This window comes from Artibeus jamaicensis, unplaced genomic scaffold (assembly GCF_021234435.1).
Source record: "Artibeus jamaicensis isolate MK-2021 breed Jamaican fruit bat unplaced genomic scaffold, CSHL_Jam_final contig_585, whole genome shotgun sequence".
NCBI classification, from domain to species: domain Eukaryota; kingdom Metazoa; phylum Chordata; class Mammalia; order Chiroptera; family Phyllostomidae; genus Artibeus; species Artibeus jamaicensis.
Window position 1 is genome coordinate 10493501 of NW_026521894.1, and position 27373 is coordinate 10520873.

The following is a 27373-nucleotide window of genomic DNA, read 5'->3' on the forward strand; positions in this document are numbered from 1 at the left end:
GTGTGGAGCTGGGACCCCTTGCTCCTCAGGAGGAACCTCTGCTGTAGAGATGTCCCTCTCAATTTTAATTTGCCACATGGGTGTGGGGCCAGCCTGTCTCAGCCCTTCCTACCAGTCTTGATGTGACTTCTTTATATCCTTAGCTGTAGGACGTCCTTTCAGCTAGATTTCATCTGGTTCTGAATGATGATTGTTCTGTTGTTCGTTGTAATTTTGATGTAGTTGGGAAAAGATTCAAATATTGCATTTATCTATGCTTCCATATGGACTGGAAACTCATTAAAATTCTATCGTTGTTATTTTTGAAAACATTTCTTTATTTCTTTTTAATTTAAACATCTAAGCACAAAATTATATTGCCAAATACAAGTATATCTCTATGTTAGACCAGAAAAATCTCGACTGTTCCATGCATGATCTGTTCCGCTTTGCACCCTGTGTTATCTGTACTGAGTTTAGCAGCATAATAGTCTTTGCTAACAAAGGATGTTCTTTGAATCTACTTTTCAAGGTTGTACCTTTTTCATGGTCCTCTCCCTCCCAAGGAATATTTTAGATTCTTTATAGCCATAGAAGGTACCATTGGTTACATACTGTGTCAGCTGAACTCTGGGCTTAGTTTAACATCTGGCCCAATGGATAAAACTGCTTGTCTGTAGCCAGTCTCTTTGATCTAGTAAGCATAAACAAACCTTTGTCCCATGTTTTTAAACAAGAAACAGTGATCTCCAGTCCAGGTGCTACAAAAGAGACAGTTTTAATAAAGTAAAAATTCCTTTCTTTAAGTCTTCTTCTTTCTGTTTTTCTCTTTATAAACAACCTTCCTTTCCCTGACTACAATAATGTGAAGGCAACATACACTTCATATGGAAAAACACAACTCACTCTCAAACTTGTCATTTTAGCTAACCAGCTATTTTTGCCATTTAAAATCTGCGTACTCCTTAGAACACTATTTATAGTTCCTATGTACACTAATTTGAGGTAGGGGGAGAAACTCTTTCTAATATAAATTTAATTTAGAGGGGTATTTTTAGATTTAGCAGGAATGTGGAGGCTATGATTCTATATATTACTTATCTTTTATTTTCAGTTATTTAAAAATATTTTATTTATTTTTAGAGAGAGGGGAAGGGAAGGAGAAAGAGTGGGAGAGAAACATCAATGTGTGGTTGCCTCTCACGTGGCCCCCACTGGGGACCTGGCCCGCAATCCAGGCATGTGCCCTGACTGTGAATCGAACCAGCCACCCTTTGCTTCACAGGCCTGTGCTCAATCCACTGAGGTACACCAGCCAGGGCTCTATATACTACTTATCTTTTACATACTTGAGTAAAAACTTAGATAATGTAATATAGGTAATATAAAATTCATAAACTGAAGTAACCAAATACCTCAAATAATATACATTCAGGGAAAATGTATATAAGAATTAACATATGTCATTAATATAACATATGTCATATGTCTTAACATATGTCATCTTTTCATTAATATGAAAAGACAGAAAAAATAATGCCTTCAGGATTTATCAGTGACAAAATGTTAAGTTTTAATTTTATACTCTATTTATTGTCTATTTCTGAATTGACCTTTTAAGATTGTGTTCGGGAGTATTTTAAGATTCTTACAAGTAGAAGAATTTTTAAAGGAATCATAGTTCAAACATTCCCTAAGTTAGAATTGATAGAAGTATACCTCTTAAATATCCTTTTCTAAAATTCACACAGAAAAAGCTAAGTGATGCCTAATAAAAGATTGGGGGGGGGGAGAAATTGAGAGAGAGAGAGAGAGAGAGAGATGTGCACTCATGTAAATTACTTTATGACACAAAATTCTTTTTGGCAGGGTATAAGTTGGCAAAAATGCAAAAGGCCCAGAAAGCAATAAGCCTTACAAAATTATTTTTGCTACTTTTCAATTTAAAGTGACAGACTGCTATAAAGATGGGTATGTATGCAGTTTTTCTTCTGCAGGGGAAGAATGCTTACTTGTTATGATCCTAATCTGGCATCTATCAAAACAGGATAAAACCATTAAAATAAAGTTTGGAAAATAGAGTGTAATCTTTTATATGGCAGCAAGTACTGTGTTTAGCAATAGTATCAACATTCAGCTATCATCACAGTGATACATAATTTTAAGCAATAGTCTCTGTGTTTGTAGAACTAAAAGAGTCTGATGACAGAATCATAAAGTGAAACAAATGGAATACTGTGTTTGATAGAGAAAGTACAGACTGTTATGGGAACACACAGCAGGGGGTTTAACTCACTGGAGTGTAACTGTGTAGAAAAAGACTTCTTAAAGGAAAGTTTTCTCAGAAGGATGAATAGAGGTTACTCCAGGTAAAAGAGATGTGCACTGAAGGTGTGATATTGAGAGAAAGGCATTTGCAGAGCTATCTTGGCTATGGAAAGAATCTAGTGTTCTCAAAATCTTTAGAAAGGTCATTTTCACTGGGGCTTGGTGTTTCACAGGAAGTTGGCTATATAATGAGATGGGAGAAGCAATCAAGAGATGAAACCTGTACCCCAATAAATACAACAAAAAAGAGATGAATTGTGCAGCATCATGTAAGAATAGATTTTATACGAAGAGTAATAAAAAGCCATGAAGTCAATCTAATCAAGAATGGGATGTAGACAGGACTGCATTTAAGAAGTTTGCAGAGGCAAAATAGCTGAGGGCAGAGCCCAAGCAGAATGCCAATATTCTAAGAGATGTCAGAGGAAGAATGGTCTATGAAGGAAAATAAGAATAAGACATCTCAAATTTATGTTTGTTTATTTCTTCATCAACTTAGCACTTATACTCAGAAATGTCTGTGTGTTATGAAAATTTGTTTCTCATTATACAAAAATTATCCAAACCTCTGATTCATGATTAATAATTTAAAAGTAATAAATATTTTTGGAGTTTAAACATAAGGAGGATGATAATTATAATGATAATAACACATACAGGATAATAACTATAGCATACAGTTTACTCTATACCAGGAACTTTGTAAGCACTTCATATTTAAACCACAGTGACCTGGTACATTTGTCTATTAACACTATTTTATTTAAACTAGAAAACTGAGATCTAACAATGATTGGGAACTTACTCAAAGTCACACATGTAATAAGTGGTACAGGTGGAGTTTGAATTCCATCACTTATGGCTGTTCAACAGTATAGCTGACCTCCACTGACAACATCTGAGCTATAGAGCTGAAAAAAATGTGGGATGTATATATTTCTATTTGAACAGTCAAAAGAATGGCAGGGCTGGCATAGCTCCAACTCTAAGGAATTTATATCTAAGAACTCCTTTTCTTTCAATCAAATAATAAGTGAATGCTTTTTTTTCCATAGCCCTCATGTCATGTATGATATAACACGGTGAATAAACTATAAAACATATCAGTTGAATAAACTTTACCTTTGATATGTTTTTCATTGTAACAATTTTAACCTTTTTCAAAGTATATTTTATTGACTATGTGATTACAGTTCCATTTTTTTCCTCATCTTTATTTCCCTCTACCCTGCACCTTCCTTTCCACCAGCATTCCCCTACCTTAGTTCATGTCCGTGGGTCATACATATAAGTTTTTTGGCTTCTCCAGTTCCTATACTATTCTTAATTTCACCCTGTGTATTTTGTACCTACCATTTATGCTCCTCATTCCCTGTACCTTTTTCCCATTCTCTCCCCACCTCTTCGCTGATAACCCTCCATGTGATCCCCATCTCTGTGATTCTGTTCCTGTTCTATTGTTTGTTTAGTTTGTTTGTTTTTGTTTTAGCTTTAGTTGTTGATAGTTGTGAGTTTGTTGTCATTTACTGTTCATAGTTTTGATCTTCTTTTTCTTAGATAAGTCCCTTTAACACTTCATATAATAAGGGCTTGATGATGATGAATTCCTTTAACTTAACCTTATCAGGGAAGCACTTTATCTGCCCTTCCATTCTAAATAATAGCTTTGCTGGATAGAATGATCTTGGATGTACGTCCTTGCAAGGTTTCTTTTGAGAAATCAGCTGATAGTCTTATGGGAACTTCTTTGTAGGTAACTGTCTCCTTTTCTCTTGCTCCTTTTAAGATTCTCTCTTTATCCTTAATCTCAGGTAATGTAATTATGATGTTCCTTGGTGTGTGCTGCTTTGGGGTTAACTTCTTTGGGACTCAGTAAGCTTTCTGGACTTCCTGAAAGTCTATCCATTTCCTTTGACAGATTGAGTAAGTTCTCCTTCAGTATTTTTTCAAATAAGTGTTCCATTTCTTGTTTTCCCTCTTTTCCTTCTGGCACCCCTATGATTTGAATGTTGGAATGTTTAAAGTTGTCCCAGAGGTTCCTAAGCCTCTCTTCCAATTTTTTAAAATTCTTATTTATTCATTCTGTTCCTGTTGCATGTTTATTTGATCCTTCCGGTCCAAGTCATTGATTTGAGTCCTGGTTTTCTTCTGTTCGCTGTTGGTTCCTTCTACTTTTTTCTTTATTTCACTTTGCATAGCCTTCAATTTTTCTCTATTTTGCAATCATACTCAACCATTTTTGTGAGCACCCTGATTACCAGTGTTTTGAATTTTGCATCTGATAGGTTGGCTATCTCTTCATGGATGAGTTCTGTTTTTGAAGTTTTGATCTGTTTTTTCACCTGGGCCATATTTCTTTGTTTTGTTACACCTGTTATATTTTAAGGGGTGGAGCCTTAGGTATTCACCAAGGAAGGGCAATACATGTAGCTGCATTGTGGCACTGTCTGTGGCAGAGGGGTCAGAGAGAGAACAATGCCACTTGCTGGGCTCTCAGATGGCTTTTAGTCACTTCCCCCTCTATTCACAGTCAAATTGGGCCCTTCTGGTGGTGATTCCCAGGTGAGTGTGTTTGTGTATGTTCTAGGACCCTGTAGGTCTCTCCAACAAACTCTCCTGTGAGGCTGGGGATTTTTCCTGCCACAACCCAGGATTTCAACCTTAATTGTGCATTGCCATTACTTACTCATTTGTTCCATTTTTATAATAGGAAAATTCATTGAGACAATATAATTTATCTTTAGGAAATATGTTCATCAGAGCTCTACAGAAGAGATTCTTCCTCAGATCTTCAGATAAGAAGATCTTTATTTCTTCTAATGAAGAAATACCTTTTTTTTCTTCTAATGAAGAAGTTGTCAGGAAGTTGTAAGCCATTTGAAAGCTCATTGGTTTTAAAAAGTCTGGGTCACTGAAAAGTGAAAGCAATTAGAAAACTTCTTCCATTTGTCTGTTCTGGATAAAAATGGCTAAACATTATACCAACATTCCACCCATGATTCTCAAGGAACATGCTCCCCCTGTGCCCCTTGGTCCTTAGGCATGGCAGAATGATTCCATTGACAGCTTCAGCACATGCTCTAGACTCTATCATAGCAAATAATTTTTAGACAAATTTAATATTTCTAAATAAAGCACTGAAATGATCACCATGGGGGAAATCAGGACTCTGCTGGACTCCCATACACTTATTTTATAATTTGTTTGTTTGAATCTCCATGAGGCAGGGTATGATCACATGATCACCTTTTTAGTGAGTAGGGTCTCCATAGGTCTTACAAAGATCTGCCCTTATTGTTTGTTCAGAGACCGAACACTGACAGTGGAAAAGAAATGGGAAAGGGAGAGCATCCGGACAGTCGGTCAGTCAACAATGTGTGTCTAGTGCCTCCTAAGTGACAAGTAAAGTAACCCAGCACAAGTATTCATGGAGAATTATGTACTATGTTTCCCTGCCATCACACTCTGGCCTCTTCCAACTTTCAAATGAAAATCTGGAAGGCTGCTGGCACCACCAAAGCAACTGCAGGATTCTATACTCATCTGCAGTTCACACTGGCAGCCCATTGTTCCTTGTTCTGGTGTCTTCCTTGACTACCCTTATTTTAGCTTCATATCACCTTTCTTTCCTAATCTCCTCAATTGGCAGTCCTGTTCTGATTCAGTCTCCTTCCTTGATTTCAGCACTCCTTCATAATATGACTATGGCTTCCAGCATTGACCTCACATCCTTCATTCTGTAATGAGGGAATGTGGGAGGTAACAGACATGAACTTCCTTTTGCCTCCTCTCACCATAGTTAAAGGGACCCAACATACAAGCCTCTTCATAAACACACCCACTGGTGCTCCTTCATCCTATCCAATCACCCCTTAGTTCAAACCCACAGTGGGAAGAGCCTGTGGCAGCTGGGTTAATGAAGGCAGAGGGTAAGCATTTCACTGATATCAAAGAGAGGCTGTGAAGGGAGCAGCAGCTACCTTGCTAGTAGCTGATTACTATGACTCCTTCAATTACAAGTAAGAATGTCCATAAAAAGATCCACTGTTGTTTTTATACCTGTGTTTTTTTGGTCTCCCACAGTCTTAGTTCCAGCAAGAAGGCAGTGATACATGCTTGAGAGATGTAGTTAAGGGACATTGTCCTCCCATTGTCCTCCCAGTGGATTATGCTCACACTGGGCTACTGATAATAAGTAAATATTTGGCCTTGTCAGCTTGACCATAAGTGTAATAAAAGTCAGTAGGCAAATATATTTGAATGAACTATAAAATAGTCTAAGTCCTAATGGGTTCATTATAAACACAGATAATTGCCAGAGAATCATTATGGGGGATTTACAAAAAGGAAACTCCTATTCATCCTGGTGAGGGGTTTTAGACTTAACATTTCTTTCTTTCAGGGATAAGAAATGAGTTGAATATTTTCAACTATCAGACCTATATAGGGATTAATACTATCAAGGATTAAAGAAAAATTATTCATCCCCTCTTGGATAATACAGGTTAAAATGTGAGACTCTTGCCTCTGAAGAATTTGTATGTCAATTAACTCTGTTTTGCTCTTGTCTTCTAATTTTGTTTTCAATCAAAAAAATAATCCAGAAGCATTTTAGTCAATGATAGATATGTGTTGATGGAGTGTTAGCATGTGTGGTAATTAGGAACTGCAGGTGGGGAGAGCAAGGAAATAAAAGGTGCTTATAATCAGCCCTCTGGATACCAAGAGCTCCTCTGTGACAAGCTCCAAGTTCAGCTGACAGGTGTACCCCCGATCCTCCTTATCCCACTCCTATCTGAAAGTGATGTCAAAGAAGAAGCAGATAGACCAGCAATTTTACTTCAGTAGGAATTGAAGTCATCATGCTATATTTTCCTTAGAGTTATCTAATCTGTCATCCACCTATGTTATTCATGGACGTGAGATTAAGAGAATCTTAGGGGTCCATAAGTGGCAATGAACAAGAGAAGATTAAGATTCCTAGTGCATCTGAGATCCACTCAAGGTTTTGAGGGAAGGAAGAGAAAGTGGGAAAGAGCAATGGAGTGGCACAATATAAAAAGAAAAAGAAGATACAATAGTTCTCTGGAGTGATTTTTACAAGCTTATTTATTGGGAGAAAAGAAGATGTCATTTAAAGGTGTTTCGTCCTTTTCTTATTCATTTGTTCCTTTTGTCTGTTATTTAAATCTCAAGTCTTTTTTTGCAAAAGATTTAAGACAGTTTAAAAATAAAAGGCATATATGCAGTAAAGCTCAGTAAGGAGGGATAAAATAGCAAGATCCCTCCCTCTCACCACAAATGCACTCCTCCTTCCATCCCCTCATCACTTCTTGCACTGACTTCAGCATGGGGTAGCGGAAATAAGCCAAAGTTTTTTCCTCTATGTTTTGCCAAATATATCTTTCCTAAGACCAATGAACATAACATTATAATACTTATTAAGATATTGGATATAAGGTATTTAGCAACCCATGAAATAACATTATAAGCCTAGAAAGCACTAATCTGAGAAAAAAGTGAGCATTAAACATTAAAAGGAAGCAAGATGAAATCAAACAAGGTTGGTAGCTTACTCTGGACATAAGATCAAAATTTCTGGCCATCTTAATGGTTTTAAAAAAAAATGACAATGATCATTAGAAGTTTAAAAATGTTAGGTTGTTATCACCTCATCTCTTCCTCGATCATAAACTCACCTTATTACCTGTGGTGTTAGGTATGGCCATAAGCATATCATGAGTATTTACAATTCTGGGCAACAGATACAGGTAAAAATATTTTTCTTTAAAAATACCTGTTTCAAATGAGTTAAATGATTGGTTACTAGAGAACTAAAATTGATACCTATGATCAAGTACTTCACTTGATTAATTCATTAGTTCATTCCATATTTATATAATATGCCTGTCAGGGGTCACTATGCTAGACACAAAAGGTATAAATTGAGAAGATATAATAATTACTGAATAACTTGTTTCTGGGGGAAGAATAGATATGTCAATGTATACATAATGCAATGTGAAAATGACTATAAAAAGATTATGCACAGGATGTTCTCTAATTTATTTTCTTACTCATTAGTAAAATATGAGTTAAGATGAGATTTGGAAAGTTCACGAAAAGTGAAATATATTATTTCATATGAGTTCAGTGGTTAGATATGCTGTGTTGTCCAAATACAGTTGTCATTGGGCAAATGTGGCAACTTAAATTAATCTAGTAAAATGAAACATAGTTTAAAATTTAATTCCTCGGGTGCATATACCACATTTCACACATTCAATGATTCATATTTATCAACTCAAATTTTATCATTTGTATTTAAATTATCTATTTCTACAGAGACATTGATATACTTGGAAAACAAGTTGTGTTCCAAATTAAAATTGTAAAAATATCAAGCTATGTATCAAAGGCAACTTTCTGGTTGTGGAGAAGAGTGTTGTGTCCTATTTCCTAATAAAGTCATAGCAAGTGAGTTAATTTATGCTCAGTAATACCTTTCCATCATTGTATTCATAATACCTGTCAAAGTGCCTGATACAAAGTGAACTATAAAATTTTTATTGAATGCTAAATAAATGGATTGAATTGAATAAATGAATTTACTTTTTTCTTCTTTGAAGGCAGTCAAATGAACAGAAGTAGGGAGTCACCTGATGATAAAGATATCATTTATGCTACTTACTATCTTTCTGTCCAACATTTCCAGGTAAGGAATAGAATATTTGGAATGTAAAAAAATAATAAGAAACCCTTGAAGATAGTTTGAATGGGCCTTAAAGACAGTGCAGTTCAACTTTCTTCCTCCGTCTCATTTCCTTTTCCTTTCTTCCTTTCTCCCTTCCTTCCTTCCTTCCTTCCTCCCTCCCTCCCTCCCTCCCTCCCTCCCTCCCTCCCTCCCTCCCTCCCTCCCTTCCTTCCTTCCTTCCTTCCTTCCTTCCTTCCTTCCTTCCTTCCTTCCTTCCTTCCTTCCTTCCTTCCTTCCTTCCAATGTGGACAAAAATATAGACAGATTCACACACTCTTTATAGCAGACCAGGACTAGAACACAGGTCTAATATGAGAGAAATAAAGTGTCATTCCTTTTATTGATGGTAATCCAACATAAAAACACTATTTTAAGTTATGACATTAAAGCTCTTGTATCTTAAGAGTTCATTATATTACTATAGGGATTAAGATTTCAGAAATGAGTGGATCAATGAAATAATTCATTCCAAAATAAGAATTTATGATTCATCAGAAGGCCATGTTTCACTAAATTTTATGGAGAATTCAGGGTCATAATCAAGGCAGCTATGTATAACAAGAAAAATGTGTCAATAAGCAGTTTATGGTAACACTAAAAGATTAAAGTATCAAAATGTTTTATATTATTTTATTTTACTACACTTTGTTTTGTATATTACTTAAAAATATTCTGACTTTTAATGTTGATGTGTATTCTTTTTTCTTCATGATGTGAAAATATGGATTACTCTTAGTCAATTGTGTTTATGATGGAAGTTAATTCTATGTTCATAACTGAGGTTCATATATCAGTTAATGATAATGATACATAATTCAGCATAGTATCTAAGAGGGAATAAATTGAACCTGTTATTTGGAACTTGTAAAATGAGCACAACAATTTCAAAAGGGGAAAAATTATTTTTACGTTTTAGAAGTACCTCATTAAGCCCAAGAATACTGGGAAGCATGGTCTGATGGCTGGGTGAACCAGCAGAGCATCAAAAAATGGCCATTTTCCTAACATGTTACTATTTTTTATTCATGCAACTATCGCTAGAAATAAAGATGTTTATTTTAAAGTTGGATTGGGTTAGTATAATAGAAGGCAATACAAAGGACTTGCTGGTCATCCTGAAACAATTATTGGAGAAACCTAAGAAATTCTAGAGTGACTTGCAGTAGTCAGTTAGAAGCAAAACAGTTAAATTCTAGGATGATGACAAGGAAAAATATGCTTTGTGTATCAAGTCAGTACGTGATTAAAGTTTACAAGAGGTTGTATTAGAAGAAATAGTGCTTGTACCATGATGGGCTTAAAACTTTGACGGCAGGAATTTAACCAAGAGAAAGAGTCTTTAAAAAACTAGGTGCAGTATGTCTGCTTATACTAGAGAGAAACCAGGGCGAGAGAGAAGTAATGGGAGGTGGCTTAAGGTTGAAGCATCTCGCTACCCAGGAGTGAGGACCCTTAAAAGTATAAACTGGTGCAAAAGCAACACGTAAAAAAACCTGCAGCAGAACAGGAAAACATCAAAGTAAAAAGCAACGACCCGCCACACCCACCGTGCCCACCGAGCTGAAAAGAACGCAAGAGGTGCACGGAAACAATCATGTTTAATCCCTGTTTCGTGCGGAGTCTGATGTACGAATGCCTACAGCCTCTCCTTGATACAGATTGGTTTACACAGGGGCAGAGGAAAAGAGGGAGACAGCAGTCCCACTAGTATTTCTATGAGGCCTATGAGATAAAGATGCTACAAAATAAGGATATTCCACCTAAAGTGGCAAACTGGACTGTGTCATAATGAACCACATCAATAAACATCTCATCTACATCCCAGTACATAATGCTTGACATCATGATTCAATTTTTAAAAACACTTTCAGTTAATTTACCAAAGTATAATTTTTTTGCATTTGATACTCAACATTTTACAATTGATGAACCTGATACAGAGTGCAGCCAAGGGGGGGACCCCCCAAAAAAAAATTGGAATGGTGTCCAGAATTCAAAGTGTATAGGAATATTGGAGAGACATATAAGATGTCCTCACCACCCCCCAAGGGGGAAGGGGGAAGGGATAAATAGAACCAGGGTCACTGAAAGCTGTTTTGCATAGCAATAGTTTTGCAGCTAACCTCTGGAATGATTATTTAACATATCTATAACCTTTAACTGGTTTCATAGACATGTTAAATAGCAGTGGCCAAGTTTGGAGCCTGAAGAAGAAGGGAGTAGCTGGGACTCAGGATGGAACTAGGGGGCTGCACTCCTGAGTGAGAGGGTCTGCGCTCCCGGGGAGTGAGGAGGCCGCTGTGTGAGAGCTTGGAAAAGACGGGCTCCAGGACATGAGGGGATAACTGCCCAGGTGAAAGGGAAAACCAGGCAGCTTTTCCAGAATGGAGATCCCTGCAGCCAGGTGAAGAAGAAAGCCACATGCTTTTGGAGGAGTGTGGACTCCTGCAGCTTTGGTAGAAGAGGCCCACGCGGCTTTGGGATGCCCCCTTTGGCCGTGGGACCTGAAAAAGCAAGAGAGACTTTGACTGGAACTGGGTACAAAGGACTCTTGCCAGTGGACCATGAGAGGGTACCACAGTACTTTGGATTAACTCGAGATCCTGCACATTGACACAGCTGACGGTGCCAGCGGCCTGCAACACAGACGTGTGCTCTTTTCCTGATTTACGGTACCCGGAGTTGGGACCGTGGGAGAAGGGAGCTCTGTGTGGGTGTAGGTGTACAACCTAAAGGACTTTGCTATTTTAGTGGAGGCATTAGGCCTGAATAGCATTAAATAAACATTTTGTTTCCTTTTCACAAATCTCTGGCATTGAGAGATGTCTTTCCAATTGGCGGCGGACAGAAGAGCCCAGTAGATATTAGTATTTTGTGTTTTTTTTGGGAGGGGCCCCTGTTGTATAGCAGGTTTGGGCCAAATATTGTATTGCCCCTCCCTCGGACCTCTTGTTCGGTAACAAACCTACATTGACACATCATAGTCACAAAAAATCCCTGGGTTACAATAGGGTTTCCTCATGGTGTTGTACATTCTGTGGTTTTAGACAAATGTATAAGGACTTTTATTCACCATTATGGTATCATGGAGAGCAGTTTCACTGCCCTAAAAATCCTTTGTTCTCCACCTATTCACTCCACCTTCCTCTTTACCCCTGGAAATCACTGATTCTTTCACTGTCTTCGTAGTTTTGCCCTTTCAAGAATTTCATGTAGTTGGAATCATATAGTATGAAGCCTTTTAAAATGTGCTTTTTTTCACTTAATAATTTGTGTTTAAGGTTCCTTTATATCTTTTTATGGCTTGATAGTCATTATTTAGCTTTGAATAGTAATCCATTGTCTGAATATACCACAGTTTAATTATCCATCCACCAATTAAAAGGAATCTTGGTTGTTTCCAAGTTTTGGCAATTATGAATAAAGCTGCTATGAACATATATGTGCAGGTTTTTGCATTGATATAAGTTTTCAGTTTCTTTGAGTAAATACCAAGGAGAGATATAGCTGGATCATATGTTAGTCATATATTCAGTTTTATAAGAACATGCAAAGTTGGCTGTACCTCTTTGCATCCCACCAACAATAAATGAGAGTTCCTGTTACTCCACACCCTTACCATCATTTGGTGTTGTCAACAGTCTGATCTGTGGCCATTCTAATAGACATCTGGTCATGTTTCACTGGTTTAATTTGTGTTTTCAAATTTCAATGTCTTCTTCTTAAGGATTTTTCCAAAAGTTAGAAATAAAGATAGTGATGATATCTGTAAATTGTAAAACATTCTCTAGGATGCTTTGGATTGTTAGTTATCGGAAAATGATGTTGTAAATGTAGGCAGGTTCCTACACTTCCAAGCGTGAATTAGAGTATGCTCTGCCCACATATAAAACACATTCCTAATATAAATTTTCTGAGCTTGTCTTTGAAAATCAAATATACCATGAATCCAATATGAGTAATGTGCTAAGAGCACTGTTGATGAGACATCTTATATGACATCTTGTTCCCACCTGATTAAAAATGTGAATTTTAATGAGATAAATTTCTTTAATGAGTTTTTATATCTGAGTATCAAAAATTATGCTTTGGACTTTTGAAGGTGATTATATCTTCAAAGGATTTATCTCGCTTGTTTATTGTTTTACTCATTTCAAAGATAGAATTTTATTCAAGGATGTTCTTAAAAAGTTGCCTGTTCCAACTCTTATTTTAACTTCCTGTCTTCTCATACATCTTACACTTTAAGGGAAAAAGATCAAAGACAAAACTGCACAGGTGATTCCCTGATGTTTATTTTGAAATATAACATATTATCATTATTCTAGTCACTAAAAAAACAGAATTGAAAAAAGTAGGAACTCTTTAAGTTATGTTTCCAACTTAAAAATCAAAGCACTTTGTAGAAAAATGTATGGATTGTCAATAATTTAACATGAGTTCTCAATCTTGTTTCTCTAACACATGGGTCCTATGGTATAACTTATTAACTGTTAGAGCCTAGAGCTAAAGACAAAGTGAAAGGTTGCCAGCAATCAGAAGCTTATTATCAAATCCATTGTCATTGTTAGAGTCCTTCAATTACTCATTTAAAGTCTTGTGTTTCAAACTCAAAGCCATGGCTTGATTTGATCTATTTTTAGATGTTTCAAAACATTAAATCATTTGCATTTGAAGTAAAAGACTTATTTGTTTTATTGTACCTGAAATGTCATTACAGAATTTTTAAAAGAATTATTTCTCTTAATTTCAACTACATAACCAAGCATAGTTTGTTCATAAGTAACCTTGTGAATTTAAAGCTTGTTTTATAGAAAATTTCCCCCAGAGTCAAAATAAAAGTATTGACAGTACACACTGACTATGTTCTGGTTTTTTAGTCATGTTAAGAATGAAAATATTTTGCTAAATCACAAGTATGCAAGGCCAGTTCAGGTTGAAATTAGAGTTTTACTTAGGCAGAGGTGGGATTGTGACTTACCCCTGTCTGTGTCATACAGGAAGACAAAACAGTTCCATTCATAGTGATCCAGCAGACTCAAGAGTGCTCCTCGCAAGGAAGGTCTTAGCTGCAACACAAACTGGCTCTCCCCCTCCGTAGGGAAACTTGGAGTGATGAGGGAGATGTGTAAGGCGCTGCAGAATGAGGTCAAGGTATGTACTGACCTCTTATCATAGAGTCCAAAAATGGCAAATACTCCTCTAGAGTACTGGGAACAGACTGAAATGAAAGAAAAAAAAAAACATTAACACACTAAAAAATAGTTAACTGCCACATTACAGCCTGTGAAATAAAAAGGTATCTTTGAATCATTGGTATGTCAAGAATACAAGGAAAGGGTAAAAGTCAAGTGTACAATTAATTGGGATAACTTGAGGCCAAGTGCTTCCTTTCTCAATAAGCCAATTTAAATTAAAGTGAAATAAGTAATATATGGTGTTCTGTGGTAATGTGGCAAATCTTATGCAAGAGACCTTTTAAGTGTGACAAGTTCAAATTTTTCTCTGTATTTTTTTCTTACATGTAATAATGTAATAGTTTACTTTGAAAAATTTTAAGTATATTTAGAACATTTAAATTACCAACATGCCATCTTTTGGAAGTTATAAATTTATCTCCTCTAGTTTGAAACAGACTGCATTTGCTTGCTACTCAGCCTAAATTGTTTTTCCCAGTGGCAGTTTCATTTTCTTCACATTTTTCTTCACATTTCTTCAACATTGTTGTTCAAGTACAGTTGCCTCGACTTTCCCCCCACCGCTCGCCCCCACCCCAGCTGTACCCAGCCACTTCCCACCCTCAGTCCCACTCTGCTTTGGTTTCGTCCATGTGTCCTTTATACATGTTCCTGAAAAACCTTTACTTTCATTTTTTATCACAACCTTAGAGTTCTCTTGAATCATTTTTGAGAATAAAAATCATGTGGTCCAGAAAGTCTTTACTGCAGTATCCTAGATGCTTAGTGAAATTGTGGCCAATCTGTATAGCCTTTAGGTAGGCCATAAAGCCAAACTTTCAAACCTCATCAAACCAACTTCTCCTGAAGTAAATAAGAGAACTCAAGGTGACTAGGTGACCAGTCTCATCTTACCTTTTTTTCCCACCTCCCCATTTGTTGCAAGGACAAAGGGCAAATTGATAGAGAAAAAAATTCTTGTCAATGTTCTTGCCCGGTGATATTTTGACTACTCTTTTGATATGACTGATTTCTAGTTCAAACTTGGGTGACTTTTTCTAGTTTACATTTTAAAGTATACAAGCCTGAATTAGGGGATACTCTTTTACTGTGTACACATAAATTGAGACTCTTCGTATTCCAAAGTATTGTAGTTTATCACTTGGCTAAAGATCCTATTTCTCCTTGGCTTATATAGCTAATTTAAAAAGTTGTGAGTTTTATAAAATTTTTATGTTCTCTGATTTTGATTACTGATTGTAATTGCTAAATTTGTTAAGAAGTCTAGAATGTTGGATAGACTACAGGTGTATATTTTAAGAATAATTCATAATGATACAAAGAAATTAGATTTTGCTTTGTTAACGTAATAATAGGTTTTAGAAAATGGTGAAGCATAATTAAAAAAGATAAATTAATAAAACCTGGGCATGTTTCTTTTGTTCTTGTTTATTGTGTCTCTTGAAATTGGGGATAGAGTCTAAGCAATGTAATTATAACATAAGAGGGTAACAATGAAGAGAAAATGACTGTATTGTTGTTGGTCTTCATTAGACAATGTGCTCAGAAAGATACTGAATATGTTCTATGCTCACCCAGGAACTAGGATTTGATCACCTGAGTGGATTGACCAACATGGGAAATTTGACTGGGCAGTATCAATGGCTACAATTTCCTTGCAAACTATAAGAGGTATTATATTGTAAAATTTGGGAACCTTGGGTTTCAAGTGACTTTGGTTTTGTACCCTAAATAACCTCAAGAATGAAGCTGCTGGATGGGAACTTACCCTTGTGAGTGTTTTTCTAAAGAATTTTGGATGTATTTATGTAAGTGCTGTACATTTATCAAAATTAGAGGTGGTCCTCTATGTTGTCATATTTTCTTGTTCTCTTGATTTTCATGCAAATTGAGGGGCCACTTTCAACCTTTACATTGTAAATAATCTGCTTCAATTAAATGCTATTTTACTGTATTGAAAAAAATTAAAGTGAAAGAGCTTTATAAATTATATCTAAGAGGCCGACTTTCAATTTGCTGCAGATACTACACACGGATTTTAATATTGTTTAAGTAAAAGTAAACAAACAGGATTTACAAGTCAGACACTTAATTTTTTCATGCATATAATGAACTTTTACAAGTCCTTTCTCTTATCTGACTTACCATTTTCAAATTTTGGTGTTTTTAGGAACCCCATGATTCTCTAAGAGGACTTGTATCGCTCTGCATGAGAACTTTTGGTGAGTCAGGAATGGGTGGGCAGGTGTGAGCCCCTTCCTGCAGCATATCTCTCTCCCCAAAACCCCAACAGCACTTCTGATTTCATCATTTTCAAATATTGACCCAATATAAAACTTGATATCCCAAAAATATTGCATTTCTGACCTAAAAACAGGTCAGAAATAACTGATATGCCCTGTACTAAGTTCCTCTACTGTTTGTTCCTACTATAATGTTTTCAGATATCATTATGACTTAACACTACTTTGGTGCTTGTTATACTTTTTAGCTGATTTTTAATTTATTGCATTTGATACTGAACCAACTTAATTTTTCATGATATTTAATCATCTTATTTCATTCATGAGCATCACCATAAATGTGTATCTCTTCTCTTTTTTATAGCTGCTATTTTGCCTTTAATAAACAAATTTTGAAACTGTAGTTTAAGTATTAGATTAATAACTTTGCCTCTGACTATCTTATGTCACTCACAACTTAGTTGCCCTTTGCTATGAGCAGTTTCCATGGCATCCTTTTGAACTATTTTTGGCCATTTAATCTAGATTAAGTGCTTAACACATGAGAATTATTGAATTTCCTATGTGTGTAAATAGATTGTCAGTCAAATAGTCAATGTTACTATCTCAATGTAATACCCTGGAGAGTATCTTCTTTAGTATAGTAGGTTATATTTTGAAATATAATTGTTTCCATATTTAGTATTATAATCTTAATTTGAAAATACTCAAATCAAATTTTGCTTGGTTATATTTTATGATATTTATTGTTTTTATCATTCAAGTAGTTATTCAAACAATGCAACTTAAACTATATAAATGCATACATCAGTTAATTAGAGTAAGCTAAACTGAATATTAATGTGTTCAGAGTACCAAAAGGGAATAAACTGAATCTTATATTAATAGCTGAATAAAATAAACAAGAATTAATGCTCAGTCACTAAACAGATGCAATAATATCAGATAGATACATATTTGGGGATATAAACATTAGTCAAGATATGACTTTCAGTGAAATAATCCAACCATAATTTTAATTGCATATTCTATATTCTGTCTCACTAACAAGATTACTTGGGCTCTGTATAGTGCAACTAAACCAAAATAAAAACATAGTAATAATCTTTCATGTGGTGGTGTAATATAATTAAATGTTTCTTCATCAAGCAGTCACCCAGTTTTGTTCCAGGTTCTATATTTCAGATGCCAAACCAAGTGAAATTATTGTCCAGTTTATGATAATTTATAGCTGCATAGCACACACAAATCAAGTGACACGATCTTAGCTCAGTCTCTCAGGTTGTGGGACAGGAGAGCGAGGTGCAGACCTGACAGCAATCGCCACTGCAGCGTGGACAGAGAGAACAGGCTACTGTGAGCCTGTCGCCCCTTCCTTCTCCCTGCACTTCAATGCCCCTCTTCTCTAAATGCTTCTCAAAATTCTTTAAACAAGCTTAACTCTTTTTCATTTTACAAAACATAGAACTTTCTTGATCCAATGCTTCTTATTTCTTTCTACCCCATCAGTCACTTTTACTAAAGGCGTTTTTTACTTACACTGTTTACAATTCATCTGACTCCTACACTCCCCAGCCACCAAACCACTCATCAATTTTGCTAATGACCAACTGCATCCTAAATTTTACATTTTAGCTCCTGTCTTACTCAAATCCTTTGCTGTCTTTGAAACTTTGAACATGTCTCTCAAATATTTCCTCCCCTTGCTTTATTAACACCACACTCTAATCTTCTTCCCTTCTCTCAAAATATTTCTTAGTGTCTTTGAACCGTTCTTTCCCATTGCTCCTTTAAAGTTGGTAAACCTTAAAATTCTCTTACTTTCAACACAGTTTTGTTGAAAACGGACAATCCTTGGGCTTTAATTACCACCTATGTAATCAAGATCCCTCAAATTGTACCATTTACTTCAAATCTTTCTTTTGAACCCCAGATCTGCACCCCTAACTTCATCACTTTCATGCCATCCTGAATTTTCTAAAATGATTATAGCTTATTTCCTATCTCACTTCATATTCCAGAATGCCGATACTCTCTAATTCAGAACTGGAGTCTGATCTTTCAACTTGAACCTGAGCTGGCTTCAGTCACTGCTTTAGCTAATAAAGTATGACAAACTGATTATAAGTGACTCCTGACACCATGGCTACTTCTCTCTGGAGACTCATTTTTTTTTTAAACTCAGACACCATGCTGTGAGGAAGAACAGGTGGCATGAAGAGTCCCACATAGATAGGAACCACTATTCTTGTCCCTGAGCACCAACTAAGTTCCAGGTTGACAGTCAAAATGAACTTTACAGTTCATAAACGAATCACCTTGGATATAGATATTTGAGCCCTCAGTTACATTACCCTAGATGATGTTGTATGGGACAGAGAATAAGCTTTGCCCCAAATGTAAAAGCATAAGAAAAATCAATCATTGTAGTTTTAAGTCTCTAAGTCTGTGATAGTTTGTTGTATGGCAGGAAATAACTGAAAGAATCTTTGTATCCAGGACTTAGGGGTGTATCTATACATGATAAGTATTCAATAAATATTTTATAGAACAAATTTTAAGAAACATTATTTGATATTTGTGCCAATGTTTATTTTTAGAAATCTAAATATTGAATCTTTGAATTTTGTGCTATTGCAACTAATGCTTTCATGATAATAATTTTTGATTATTCATTAAGGTAAACTGCTAGAAGCGAAATTATGGAGTAAGGTATATAAATCTTTTCAAAGTCTTTGGTAAATATCACTAAATTTCTTTCCATAGCTATGTACTACTTTATATTTCTCTAGATAGTATAGCAAATACTTGGTTAAATAAGTTTTAAAAATTGTCTGTTCTCCCTCCCAGTGTTTAGAAAATTATATATGCAATATTTATTCTTCAATATATTCTTGTTTCTAATTTTATATACTTGTCATAAATTTATATTTTTCCTATATTGAGATGTAATTGACAACATTGTATAAGTTTAATGTATACAACATGATAACTTCATACATGTAAATTGTGAAATAATTAGTATTTTAAGGTTAGTTAGCACATTTCATCACCTCAAAAAATTAGCATTTCTTGTTCTTGTGGTGGTGAGAACATTGAAGATTTACTCTCTGATCAACTTTTGAGTATATAATACAATATTGTTAACTATAGTCAGCACGCTACACATTACATCTCAGAACTTACTCAGTTTGTAAGTATAAGTTTTGAAAAACAGCTCTGTGCTTTCTTCACCCACAGCCCCCGGCAATCAACAATTCGCTCTGTTTCTGAGTTTGACTCTTTTGGACTCCACATATAAGTAAGATCATAAAGTATTTTTTGTCTGTCTGATTTATTTCATTTAGCATAATGCCCTAAAGTTCTATTCATCCAAGTCTTTTTTTTTTTTGGCTGAATGGTAGCCAAGATTGGTGGCATTTAGCTACGTAGCTACAGGGATAAGATATAGCAAGCACTGCAGTGCTAGCCAGTGACAGTAGTCAGTGACAGTTTCAGGCCCATGACACAGCTGTGGAGGCCTTGCTTGCAAGTGGGCACTTGTGAACGGGTGGATCATGGGTGTGCACACAGCAGTGGGAATGGCTGCAGGGACCTACGCAGGCATCTCACATGTTCATTGCTGCAGAGGCTGGGTTCTAGCAGAAGGAGAAAGGAGGGAGAGACTCAGACTATTGGCATCTGTGAATGTGCAAATCTGTAGGACAATTTTAAGCAGGTGTCTGTGGTGTTGCTCTAATTGCTGGTTTCTTAGCAGAGAAGTGTGCTGTCTTCTATGGAGCCATCTGCTGAGGACCTCAGTGACAAAAGCTGTGAGAGCCTTCAGTGTTGGTAAGAGCTCCTGAGGTCTACAGCAGTGATACATACTGGGGTACCCTGACAATCAGGCTACTGGAAACCAAGTTCATTCCTGTGCATGGCTAATACTGTGTAGATCCTTTCCTTCTTACTTCTTCCTAGTGGTTTCTAGATGTCTCAGCTTTGCTGGTGTTGGGTAGGGTGAAACTGAACTAGGTCTTTATGCAGTTCCAGGAAAGGCTGGCAAAGCTGGACTCACCCTGTGCTCCTTTTCCAAGACAAGAGAACTGTGTTGGGGCCGAGGAGCTCTCTCTCAGCACTAAACAGCACCAGCTTGGGATATAGGATGATAACGGAGGCAAAATTTAACTTTCTCTACTACTCTTCTTGTGTGGTTATTCTCAGGTTTTTTTTTTTTACTCTACAAGTCACTGAAACTTTGGTAGTAGCTTCCTGAGGTCTTCCAGAGCTATTCTTTTTGTGAATAGCTGCCTAATTGTCGTTCTTTATAGAAGGACAGAAGTCTAGGGCTCCTACCCCCCATCTGAGTCATAATATTCTAATACTGAAAGCTACCTCCACACTCCATCTGAATAATGCAAGGACATTTAAGCATTTTGACCTTAGAAATTGCCCTCCTGTGATATGTGTTATTGTTGTCCAACATTGTAGTTCTGTGTAAGTTTAATCATTTTAAGTAAGTGTAGCTTCTGTTGGATATTTCCATAATCTAAAATTCTTGGTAATTGAACACTCATTTTTGTATGTTAATTTGGATGTATGTGGATTGTCAACATATTTGCTTCATAATTTTGAATTGTGAGCTCATTTTAGCAAAGTTTACCTATGATGAGAATTTAGAAAAAGCTGTTTGGAGAAATATTTCTCCAAAGTGATTTTGAAACTTTGTGTTTACTCTGCCAAGTACCCCAGTGAGTTGTGCATGGTGTGTTGATGTGCATGTGTGTTATGGGCTCTTAGAAAATTCAGAGTATATAAATTTGTACACCAAGTTCACATGAGAATATACAATTAAGCAAACATTCTTATGACTGATCATTATTATTATTTTTGTGTGTAGAACTCCTGGCAAGCCAGTAGTTCAAGGCTATGTTTTTTCAGTAATTATGGCATGGTCTATATAGTAATCTCAGCTCCAACTTCACTGGATATTTCTTGATCCAATGACTTGAAAACCATGTTAAGTCAAGTTCCCCTAAGGAAAGCCACAGTATCCACTCTCATTTTAAAATTTTAACTTTTCAGTTTCTTAGTTATATTCTTTGGGTATTTACTTTCTTCTAAACTTGTCATGCATTTTTAAAATGTTACTTTGTTTTTTTAAAAGTACGCTTGTATTATCATATCAGTAATAATTTTGGAACTGGGAGTCTTTGCTGCCTCCCTCTATTACTAAGATGTAGTTTAAGACAAAAATTTCATCCAAAATTATGTTTGGCATAGCCCCCCAGATATTTTGGCTTTTCTATGAGTCAACAATCCTGTGAATTTCTTAAAAAACTGAATTTCCTTAACTATACTCTTCATAATTATTTTTCATATTGTCTATCACTAGCAATAGCCATGAGTTTCTTGGAGGCTTGTTCATTCCCTAACACATAATATTTACTGACTGGACAAGAGAATGAATAATTTATGATAATATTTTTTAAAACTCTCATTCTATTTAATCTTATCTATTATTCTTTTGGAATAATATTAATAATGTTAATATTATTACTGTATTATAATAAAACTACTTATTTGTCACTTAACTACTTAATTGTATATATGATTATATATACAATTAAGATTAGAGGTTACATAAATATTTATAAAAATATTACAGAGCTTTGGGTCAAGATGATAGTAGAGGTAAAAATGGTACTTGGAACTTTTAATAACCACACCAAAATTACAACTAAATTGCAAAATAACTATCAAACAAAACCACCAGAGATCTATCTTAACCAAAGTTCTATATCTAAGGATACAAAGAAGAGGTGACATTGAGACTGGTAGGATGAACAGATACAGAACAAGCATGTCCCACACCCATGTGTGGTAGTTATAAATCAGGAGAGTTATCTTGACCGTGGACGGTCGCCCTGAGGAGCAAGAGGTCCCAGCACCACACCAACCCCTTCCCCCTACCCACCAAGCCCTGGCTTCAGTGCCAGGAAGAAAAGTCCCCATAAGTTCTGACAGAGGGGTAGGGGGTAAATGAAGACAACTGTAACTGAACAATAAAATAATTAAAACAAAACACAAATAGTGGAGATTATAGATAAGTGAGCCAGAGGGCTGCTGAAGTCTGTCCCAGACTCATTGGCTCTGAGCTCTAGTACTGGGTCAGCAGCTCAACACAAAGCATCAGGAACTTATGAGGAGTAACTAAGTTGTCTGGCATGAAGAGAGACAGCTTCCTCCCAGACACAAGTGCTGCAGAGACCATTGTTCCTTTGCAGAACCTTTGTTCCACAAAATGGACAGACTGGCACCATATATGTGTCTCCATCAAACTGGCTAACACTATTCACCTCACCCTGGTGATTCTCTGAGACCATGTCCCACCCAACTTGCAGGTCCACCCAATCCTTTTATAGTTGCTTTTACATACAAACTGCTCATGTTGATGACTTTGCTAAAATCTGTTAATCCGTGTAGCATCTGGCTTTACTATACCTCTTGGTAAGTGACTCCAGGCTTGGCATTAGTGGCATCTATCTACAGATTGCTTGGTAGCTCATCCTAAGAGGCCCCAGAGCCAGCACACTCAGTGGACAGCTTCAGACCACTGTCTTCAAATCACACCCTAACCATATCTACAAGTGAAACTTTCAAGGTAAGAACTTGGCAGGCCCCTGAGCCCCTAAAAGTGAGTTCTGCTTCATTGGGTGGAACAATGAATAGTAGCTCCTCCATGATAGTCCCAGCCAGTCATCAGTCCATCAACCTGGGGATAAATCTCTCCCACTGATGTGCCAATAGTAGTCAAAGCTCAACTACAATAGGAGGGCGCACATACCTATATTGATGGTGTACCCAGAAAGCATACCTTGGGTGACCTGGCAGGCTGCACCACTGAGCCCTATAGGACACCTACTACACAGAGCCACTCTCCCAAGCCCAGGAGATGTAGAAGCTCTACATAACACATAGAGAAACAAACACAGAAAAACATCCAAATAAAAACACACACACACAAAGAAATGTTGCAAATGGAAAAACAAAACAACTCCAGAAAATTACCTAAACACAACTGAGACAAGTAATATACCAGACACAGAGTTAAAACACTGGTTATAAGGATGCTAAATGAACCTAAGAGAAGGGTATAGGAATTTACCCTATACTCTTCTTCAACAAGGAATAGTAAACATAAAAATGGAGATATAAAACATAAAATAGGACCAATCAGAAATGAAAAATACACTAACTGAAATGAAGAATATATTACAGGGAATCAACAGTACATTAGATGAAGCAGAGAATCAATGAGTGATTTTGAAGATAAGAAAGCAGAAAACAGCCAATCAGAACAGCAAAAAGTAAAAAGAATCCAAAGAAAGTAGGAGAGTGTTAAGGAGCCTTTGGAACAACTTCAAGCATACCAACATTTGTATCATGGGGATGCTGGAAAGAGAAGAAAGCAAAAAACTGAAAGCCTATTTTAAAAACTAATATTGAGAAATTTCCCTAGCCTGGTAAAGGACATAAATACAACATACAAGTCCAGGAAACACAGAGAGGCCTAAACAAGACAAACTCAAATAGGCCTGTGCCAAGATGCATCATAATTAAAATGCCAAAGTCATAGGGAGAATATTAAAAGCATCAAGAGAAAAACAGTTAGTTACCTCAAGGAGCGCCCATAAAACTGTCAGCTGATTCTCATCAGAAACTTTGGAGGCCAGAGAGATTGGCAAGAAATATTCAAAGTGATGAAAAGCAAGGACTTTCAAATGAGAAGGAAGTATAAAGAGCTTTCTGGGTAAGAAAAAGCTAGAATTCAGGCCCAGTAAATGAGTATTACATGAAATGTTAAAGGGTCTTTCTTAAGAAGAAGAAAAATAATAGATTAAAATATGAACAATAAAATGGTCATAAATATATATCTACCAACATTAACTTTAAATGTAAATGGCTTAAGTGATCCACTCAAAAGACATAGGGTGGTTGAATGGATAACCAAACAAGATCCTTACCTGTGCTGGCTAGAAGAGTCTCGCTTTAGAGTGAAAGACACAAAGAAACTGAAAGTAGAGGAATGATAAAGGTATTCTATGAAAATGCAAATAAAAAAAGAAAAAAACTGGTATAGCAATAATTATACCATACAAACTGGACTTTAAAACAAAGGCTATAAGGAGAAACAATGAAGCACCTGGCAATTCCACTGCTGAGTGTTTACCTGAAGAAACCCAAATCACTAAACAAAAGAACATACACATCCATATGTTCACTGCAGCATTATTTACAATATCGAAGATATGGGAACAATCTCAGTGTCCTAAAGTAGATGAATGGATTAAAAAGAAGCAGAGTGTATACATTCTTATACAATGAAAAATTACTCAGCCAAAAAAAAAAAGAAATTTTGCCATCTGCCCCAAAATGGATGGACTTGGGGAATATTATGCTGAGTGAAATATGTCAGTCAGAGAGACACAAATACTCTATGATTTCACTAATATGTGGAAACTAAATAAACAAAATAAACAGAGAAGCAGAACAGAAACTGACTAATACATACAGGGAACATTATGATGGCTTCCAGATGGAAGAAGGTTGTGAGAATGAATGAGAAAAATCAGTAAGAAGTACAATTTGAAAGTTAAGGAATAGTCATGGAGATATATATCATAGCATAGGGAATACAGTCAATAATATTCTAATAACTATGTATGGTGTCAGATGGGTATTAGATTTATCAGGGTGATCACTTTGTCAGTTATAAAGTCTAATCATGTGGTTTGACACCAAAACTAATATAATATTGTATGTCAACTGTAATTAAAAAATAAAAAATATATATTTCAAAATATTATAGCAACAGTTGTGTACTATTACTAAAACATCTTGTCTATTAATACTGGAGGAGGGCAATGAATTAATTTTAGGTACCAGAAATAGAATATACTAGGTCAATAAACTCAGGGGAAAAAGAGTCAGGAAAACACTAAGGAGAAGCAGGAAGCTAGAAGAGAGGGAACTACAGAATGTACCTATGACTAGAGCAGTGAGGTAACCTAAAAATACATTAAAACTAGATCAAGTTGGACAAAAGTTTCAGTGTAGACTGAACTCCACAGACCCAATTCTTAGTTGATATGGTTATAAGCCTCTTCCTTATATTTTACCAATTCAAATAATGTTAAAAATGGTAATTAGAACAATGTGTGAACTTTGCAGATAGAAATAGGAAGGAGTTTGAGATGAGTTTGTGCACAAATATAGGTACATGTATAAGCATTGTAAAGGAAGTTAAAAGGCATAGTGCTGGGTATATTATCTTGCTACTGCAGGTCTATTGTTTCTCCCTCCTCATGGATTATTCAGTATAAACATAATAGATGTTTAGCACTTACATGTTGCCTCACCTGTTAAAATGGATTAGCACCCAAAAGTAAATACATTCTTCTGCTTTGATGGTTTTGGTAAATTGGTTCAAGTTGTTAGCAGCTGTGAAAGCCTACTGTTGTGAATAATTTCCCTAGCTCTTTTTGCCACTAGGAAAGGTTTGGATATGTAGCAGAAGATTTAAAAAAACCTCATCATTTCTTTATATAGATATTTACATTTCAAAAAGAACACATATATTACCTGATTCATTATTATCATTATTTTATTATTGTTACCATTAACACTTACATTTTGTAAGAAAAAATTTTACTTATTTCTTAGTAACTGAAAAGATAGATTATAGAAATTTATCTAACATTTAAAATTATCCTTTTGGGGCCTGCTCTGTTTTTCCTATTGAGTCGGCTGAACTAACGTGCATACAATTTTTTTAAATTGTGGGATCTTTTGATAAAATGTCTTAATTACTTTTTGCTTTTTTTGAAATTCACTATATCTATGGCAACAGAAACATGTCTAGAAACTGCAGCTAAAAAACAGTGTCAATAGGATGGAATCAATAAAATCCAAAGCACGATGCAAGGCCTGACCTAGAATTAACAGTGTAATTAATGTGTGGCATGTGGTCACAGTGGGTCTTGGAAATAAAGAGAGCAGAACAGAAAAGGAAAGCAAAACTGTCAAAACTCTTTAAATTATATTTTATACTGTATATATGTATACATGTACACATACATAAACACATTGTTTATGATCTGTACATGTATATGGCATGTTTGAGTTGCCCTTTTCTAAGCTAAGGTAACAGAACTTCTGAGTTGTTACAGTACACCTATAGGAAATACCACCAACTGACACCCTGTGTTTAGGAAATATGATTTTATTTGTCCCTAAGAAATTATTTTAATTTAATATGAATGCTTTCTGGTGGAGTGTGCACTCTTCAGTAAGCTGTAAACCCAACCACTTCCACTGGTATGAGAGGAATTTGACTGACTTGTTCACTAACGTGTTCTCAGGCTCTGAAGTCGGCATTAAGAATGTGCTCAATTAATAGTTGTTCAATGAGTGAAATCATAGTTTCTGGTAAAAATTCATTTCTGAAAGAAGAAGAGATACTAGCAGAGTGTAGAATGACTGTCTGAAAGCCACAAAAATCTGCTTTTGGGTTTCTGAGCTTTCTCTGACAATTAAAGTTTTTATTTCCACCCAGAGTAAAGGCAATTACCTCCTGTCTCTGTATATTCTCCTCCACCCCATTTCAACCAAGAACCATCTCTTCATTAGATTCTAATTGGAGTTCAGTTTCTGGAACCTGCCAGCTATTGTTACAGAGAAATTTAATGATTTTTATAAGAAAAATCAAATATATTCATAATTTTGTATTAATTTTTTAACAATTTAAAAATCAGGCAATGAAAAAATCATTTTCACTTTTTGAAAAAAATCTGTATTTTATGTTTTTATAAAGATGAGGTTATATTGTC

At 35.7% G+C, this 27373-nt stretch overlaps 1 protein-coding gene across 2 annotated transcripts in view; it reads right to left on the reverse strand.

Moving 5' to 3' along the window:
• GRIA4 (glutamate ionotropic receptor AMPA type subunit 4) overlaps nt 1–27373 on the reverse strand; it is a 395647-nt gene that overhangs the window by 240567 nt on the left and 127707 nt on the right. For both annotated transcript variants that reach the window (XM_053670367.1, XM_053670368.1), the window contains exon 3: nt 14043–14282. In XM_053670367.1, the coding sequence (XP_053526342.1) occupies nt 14043–14282 (240 nt within the window). The remainder of the gene's footprint in view (nt 1–14042; nt 14283–27373) is intronic.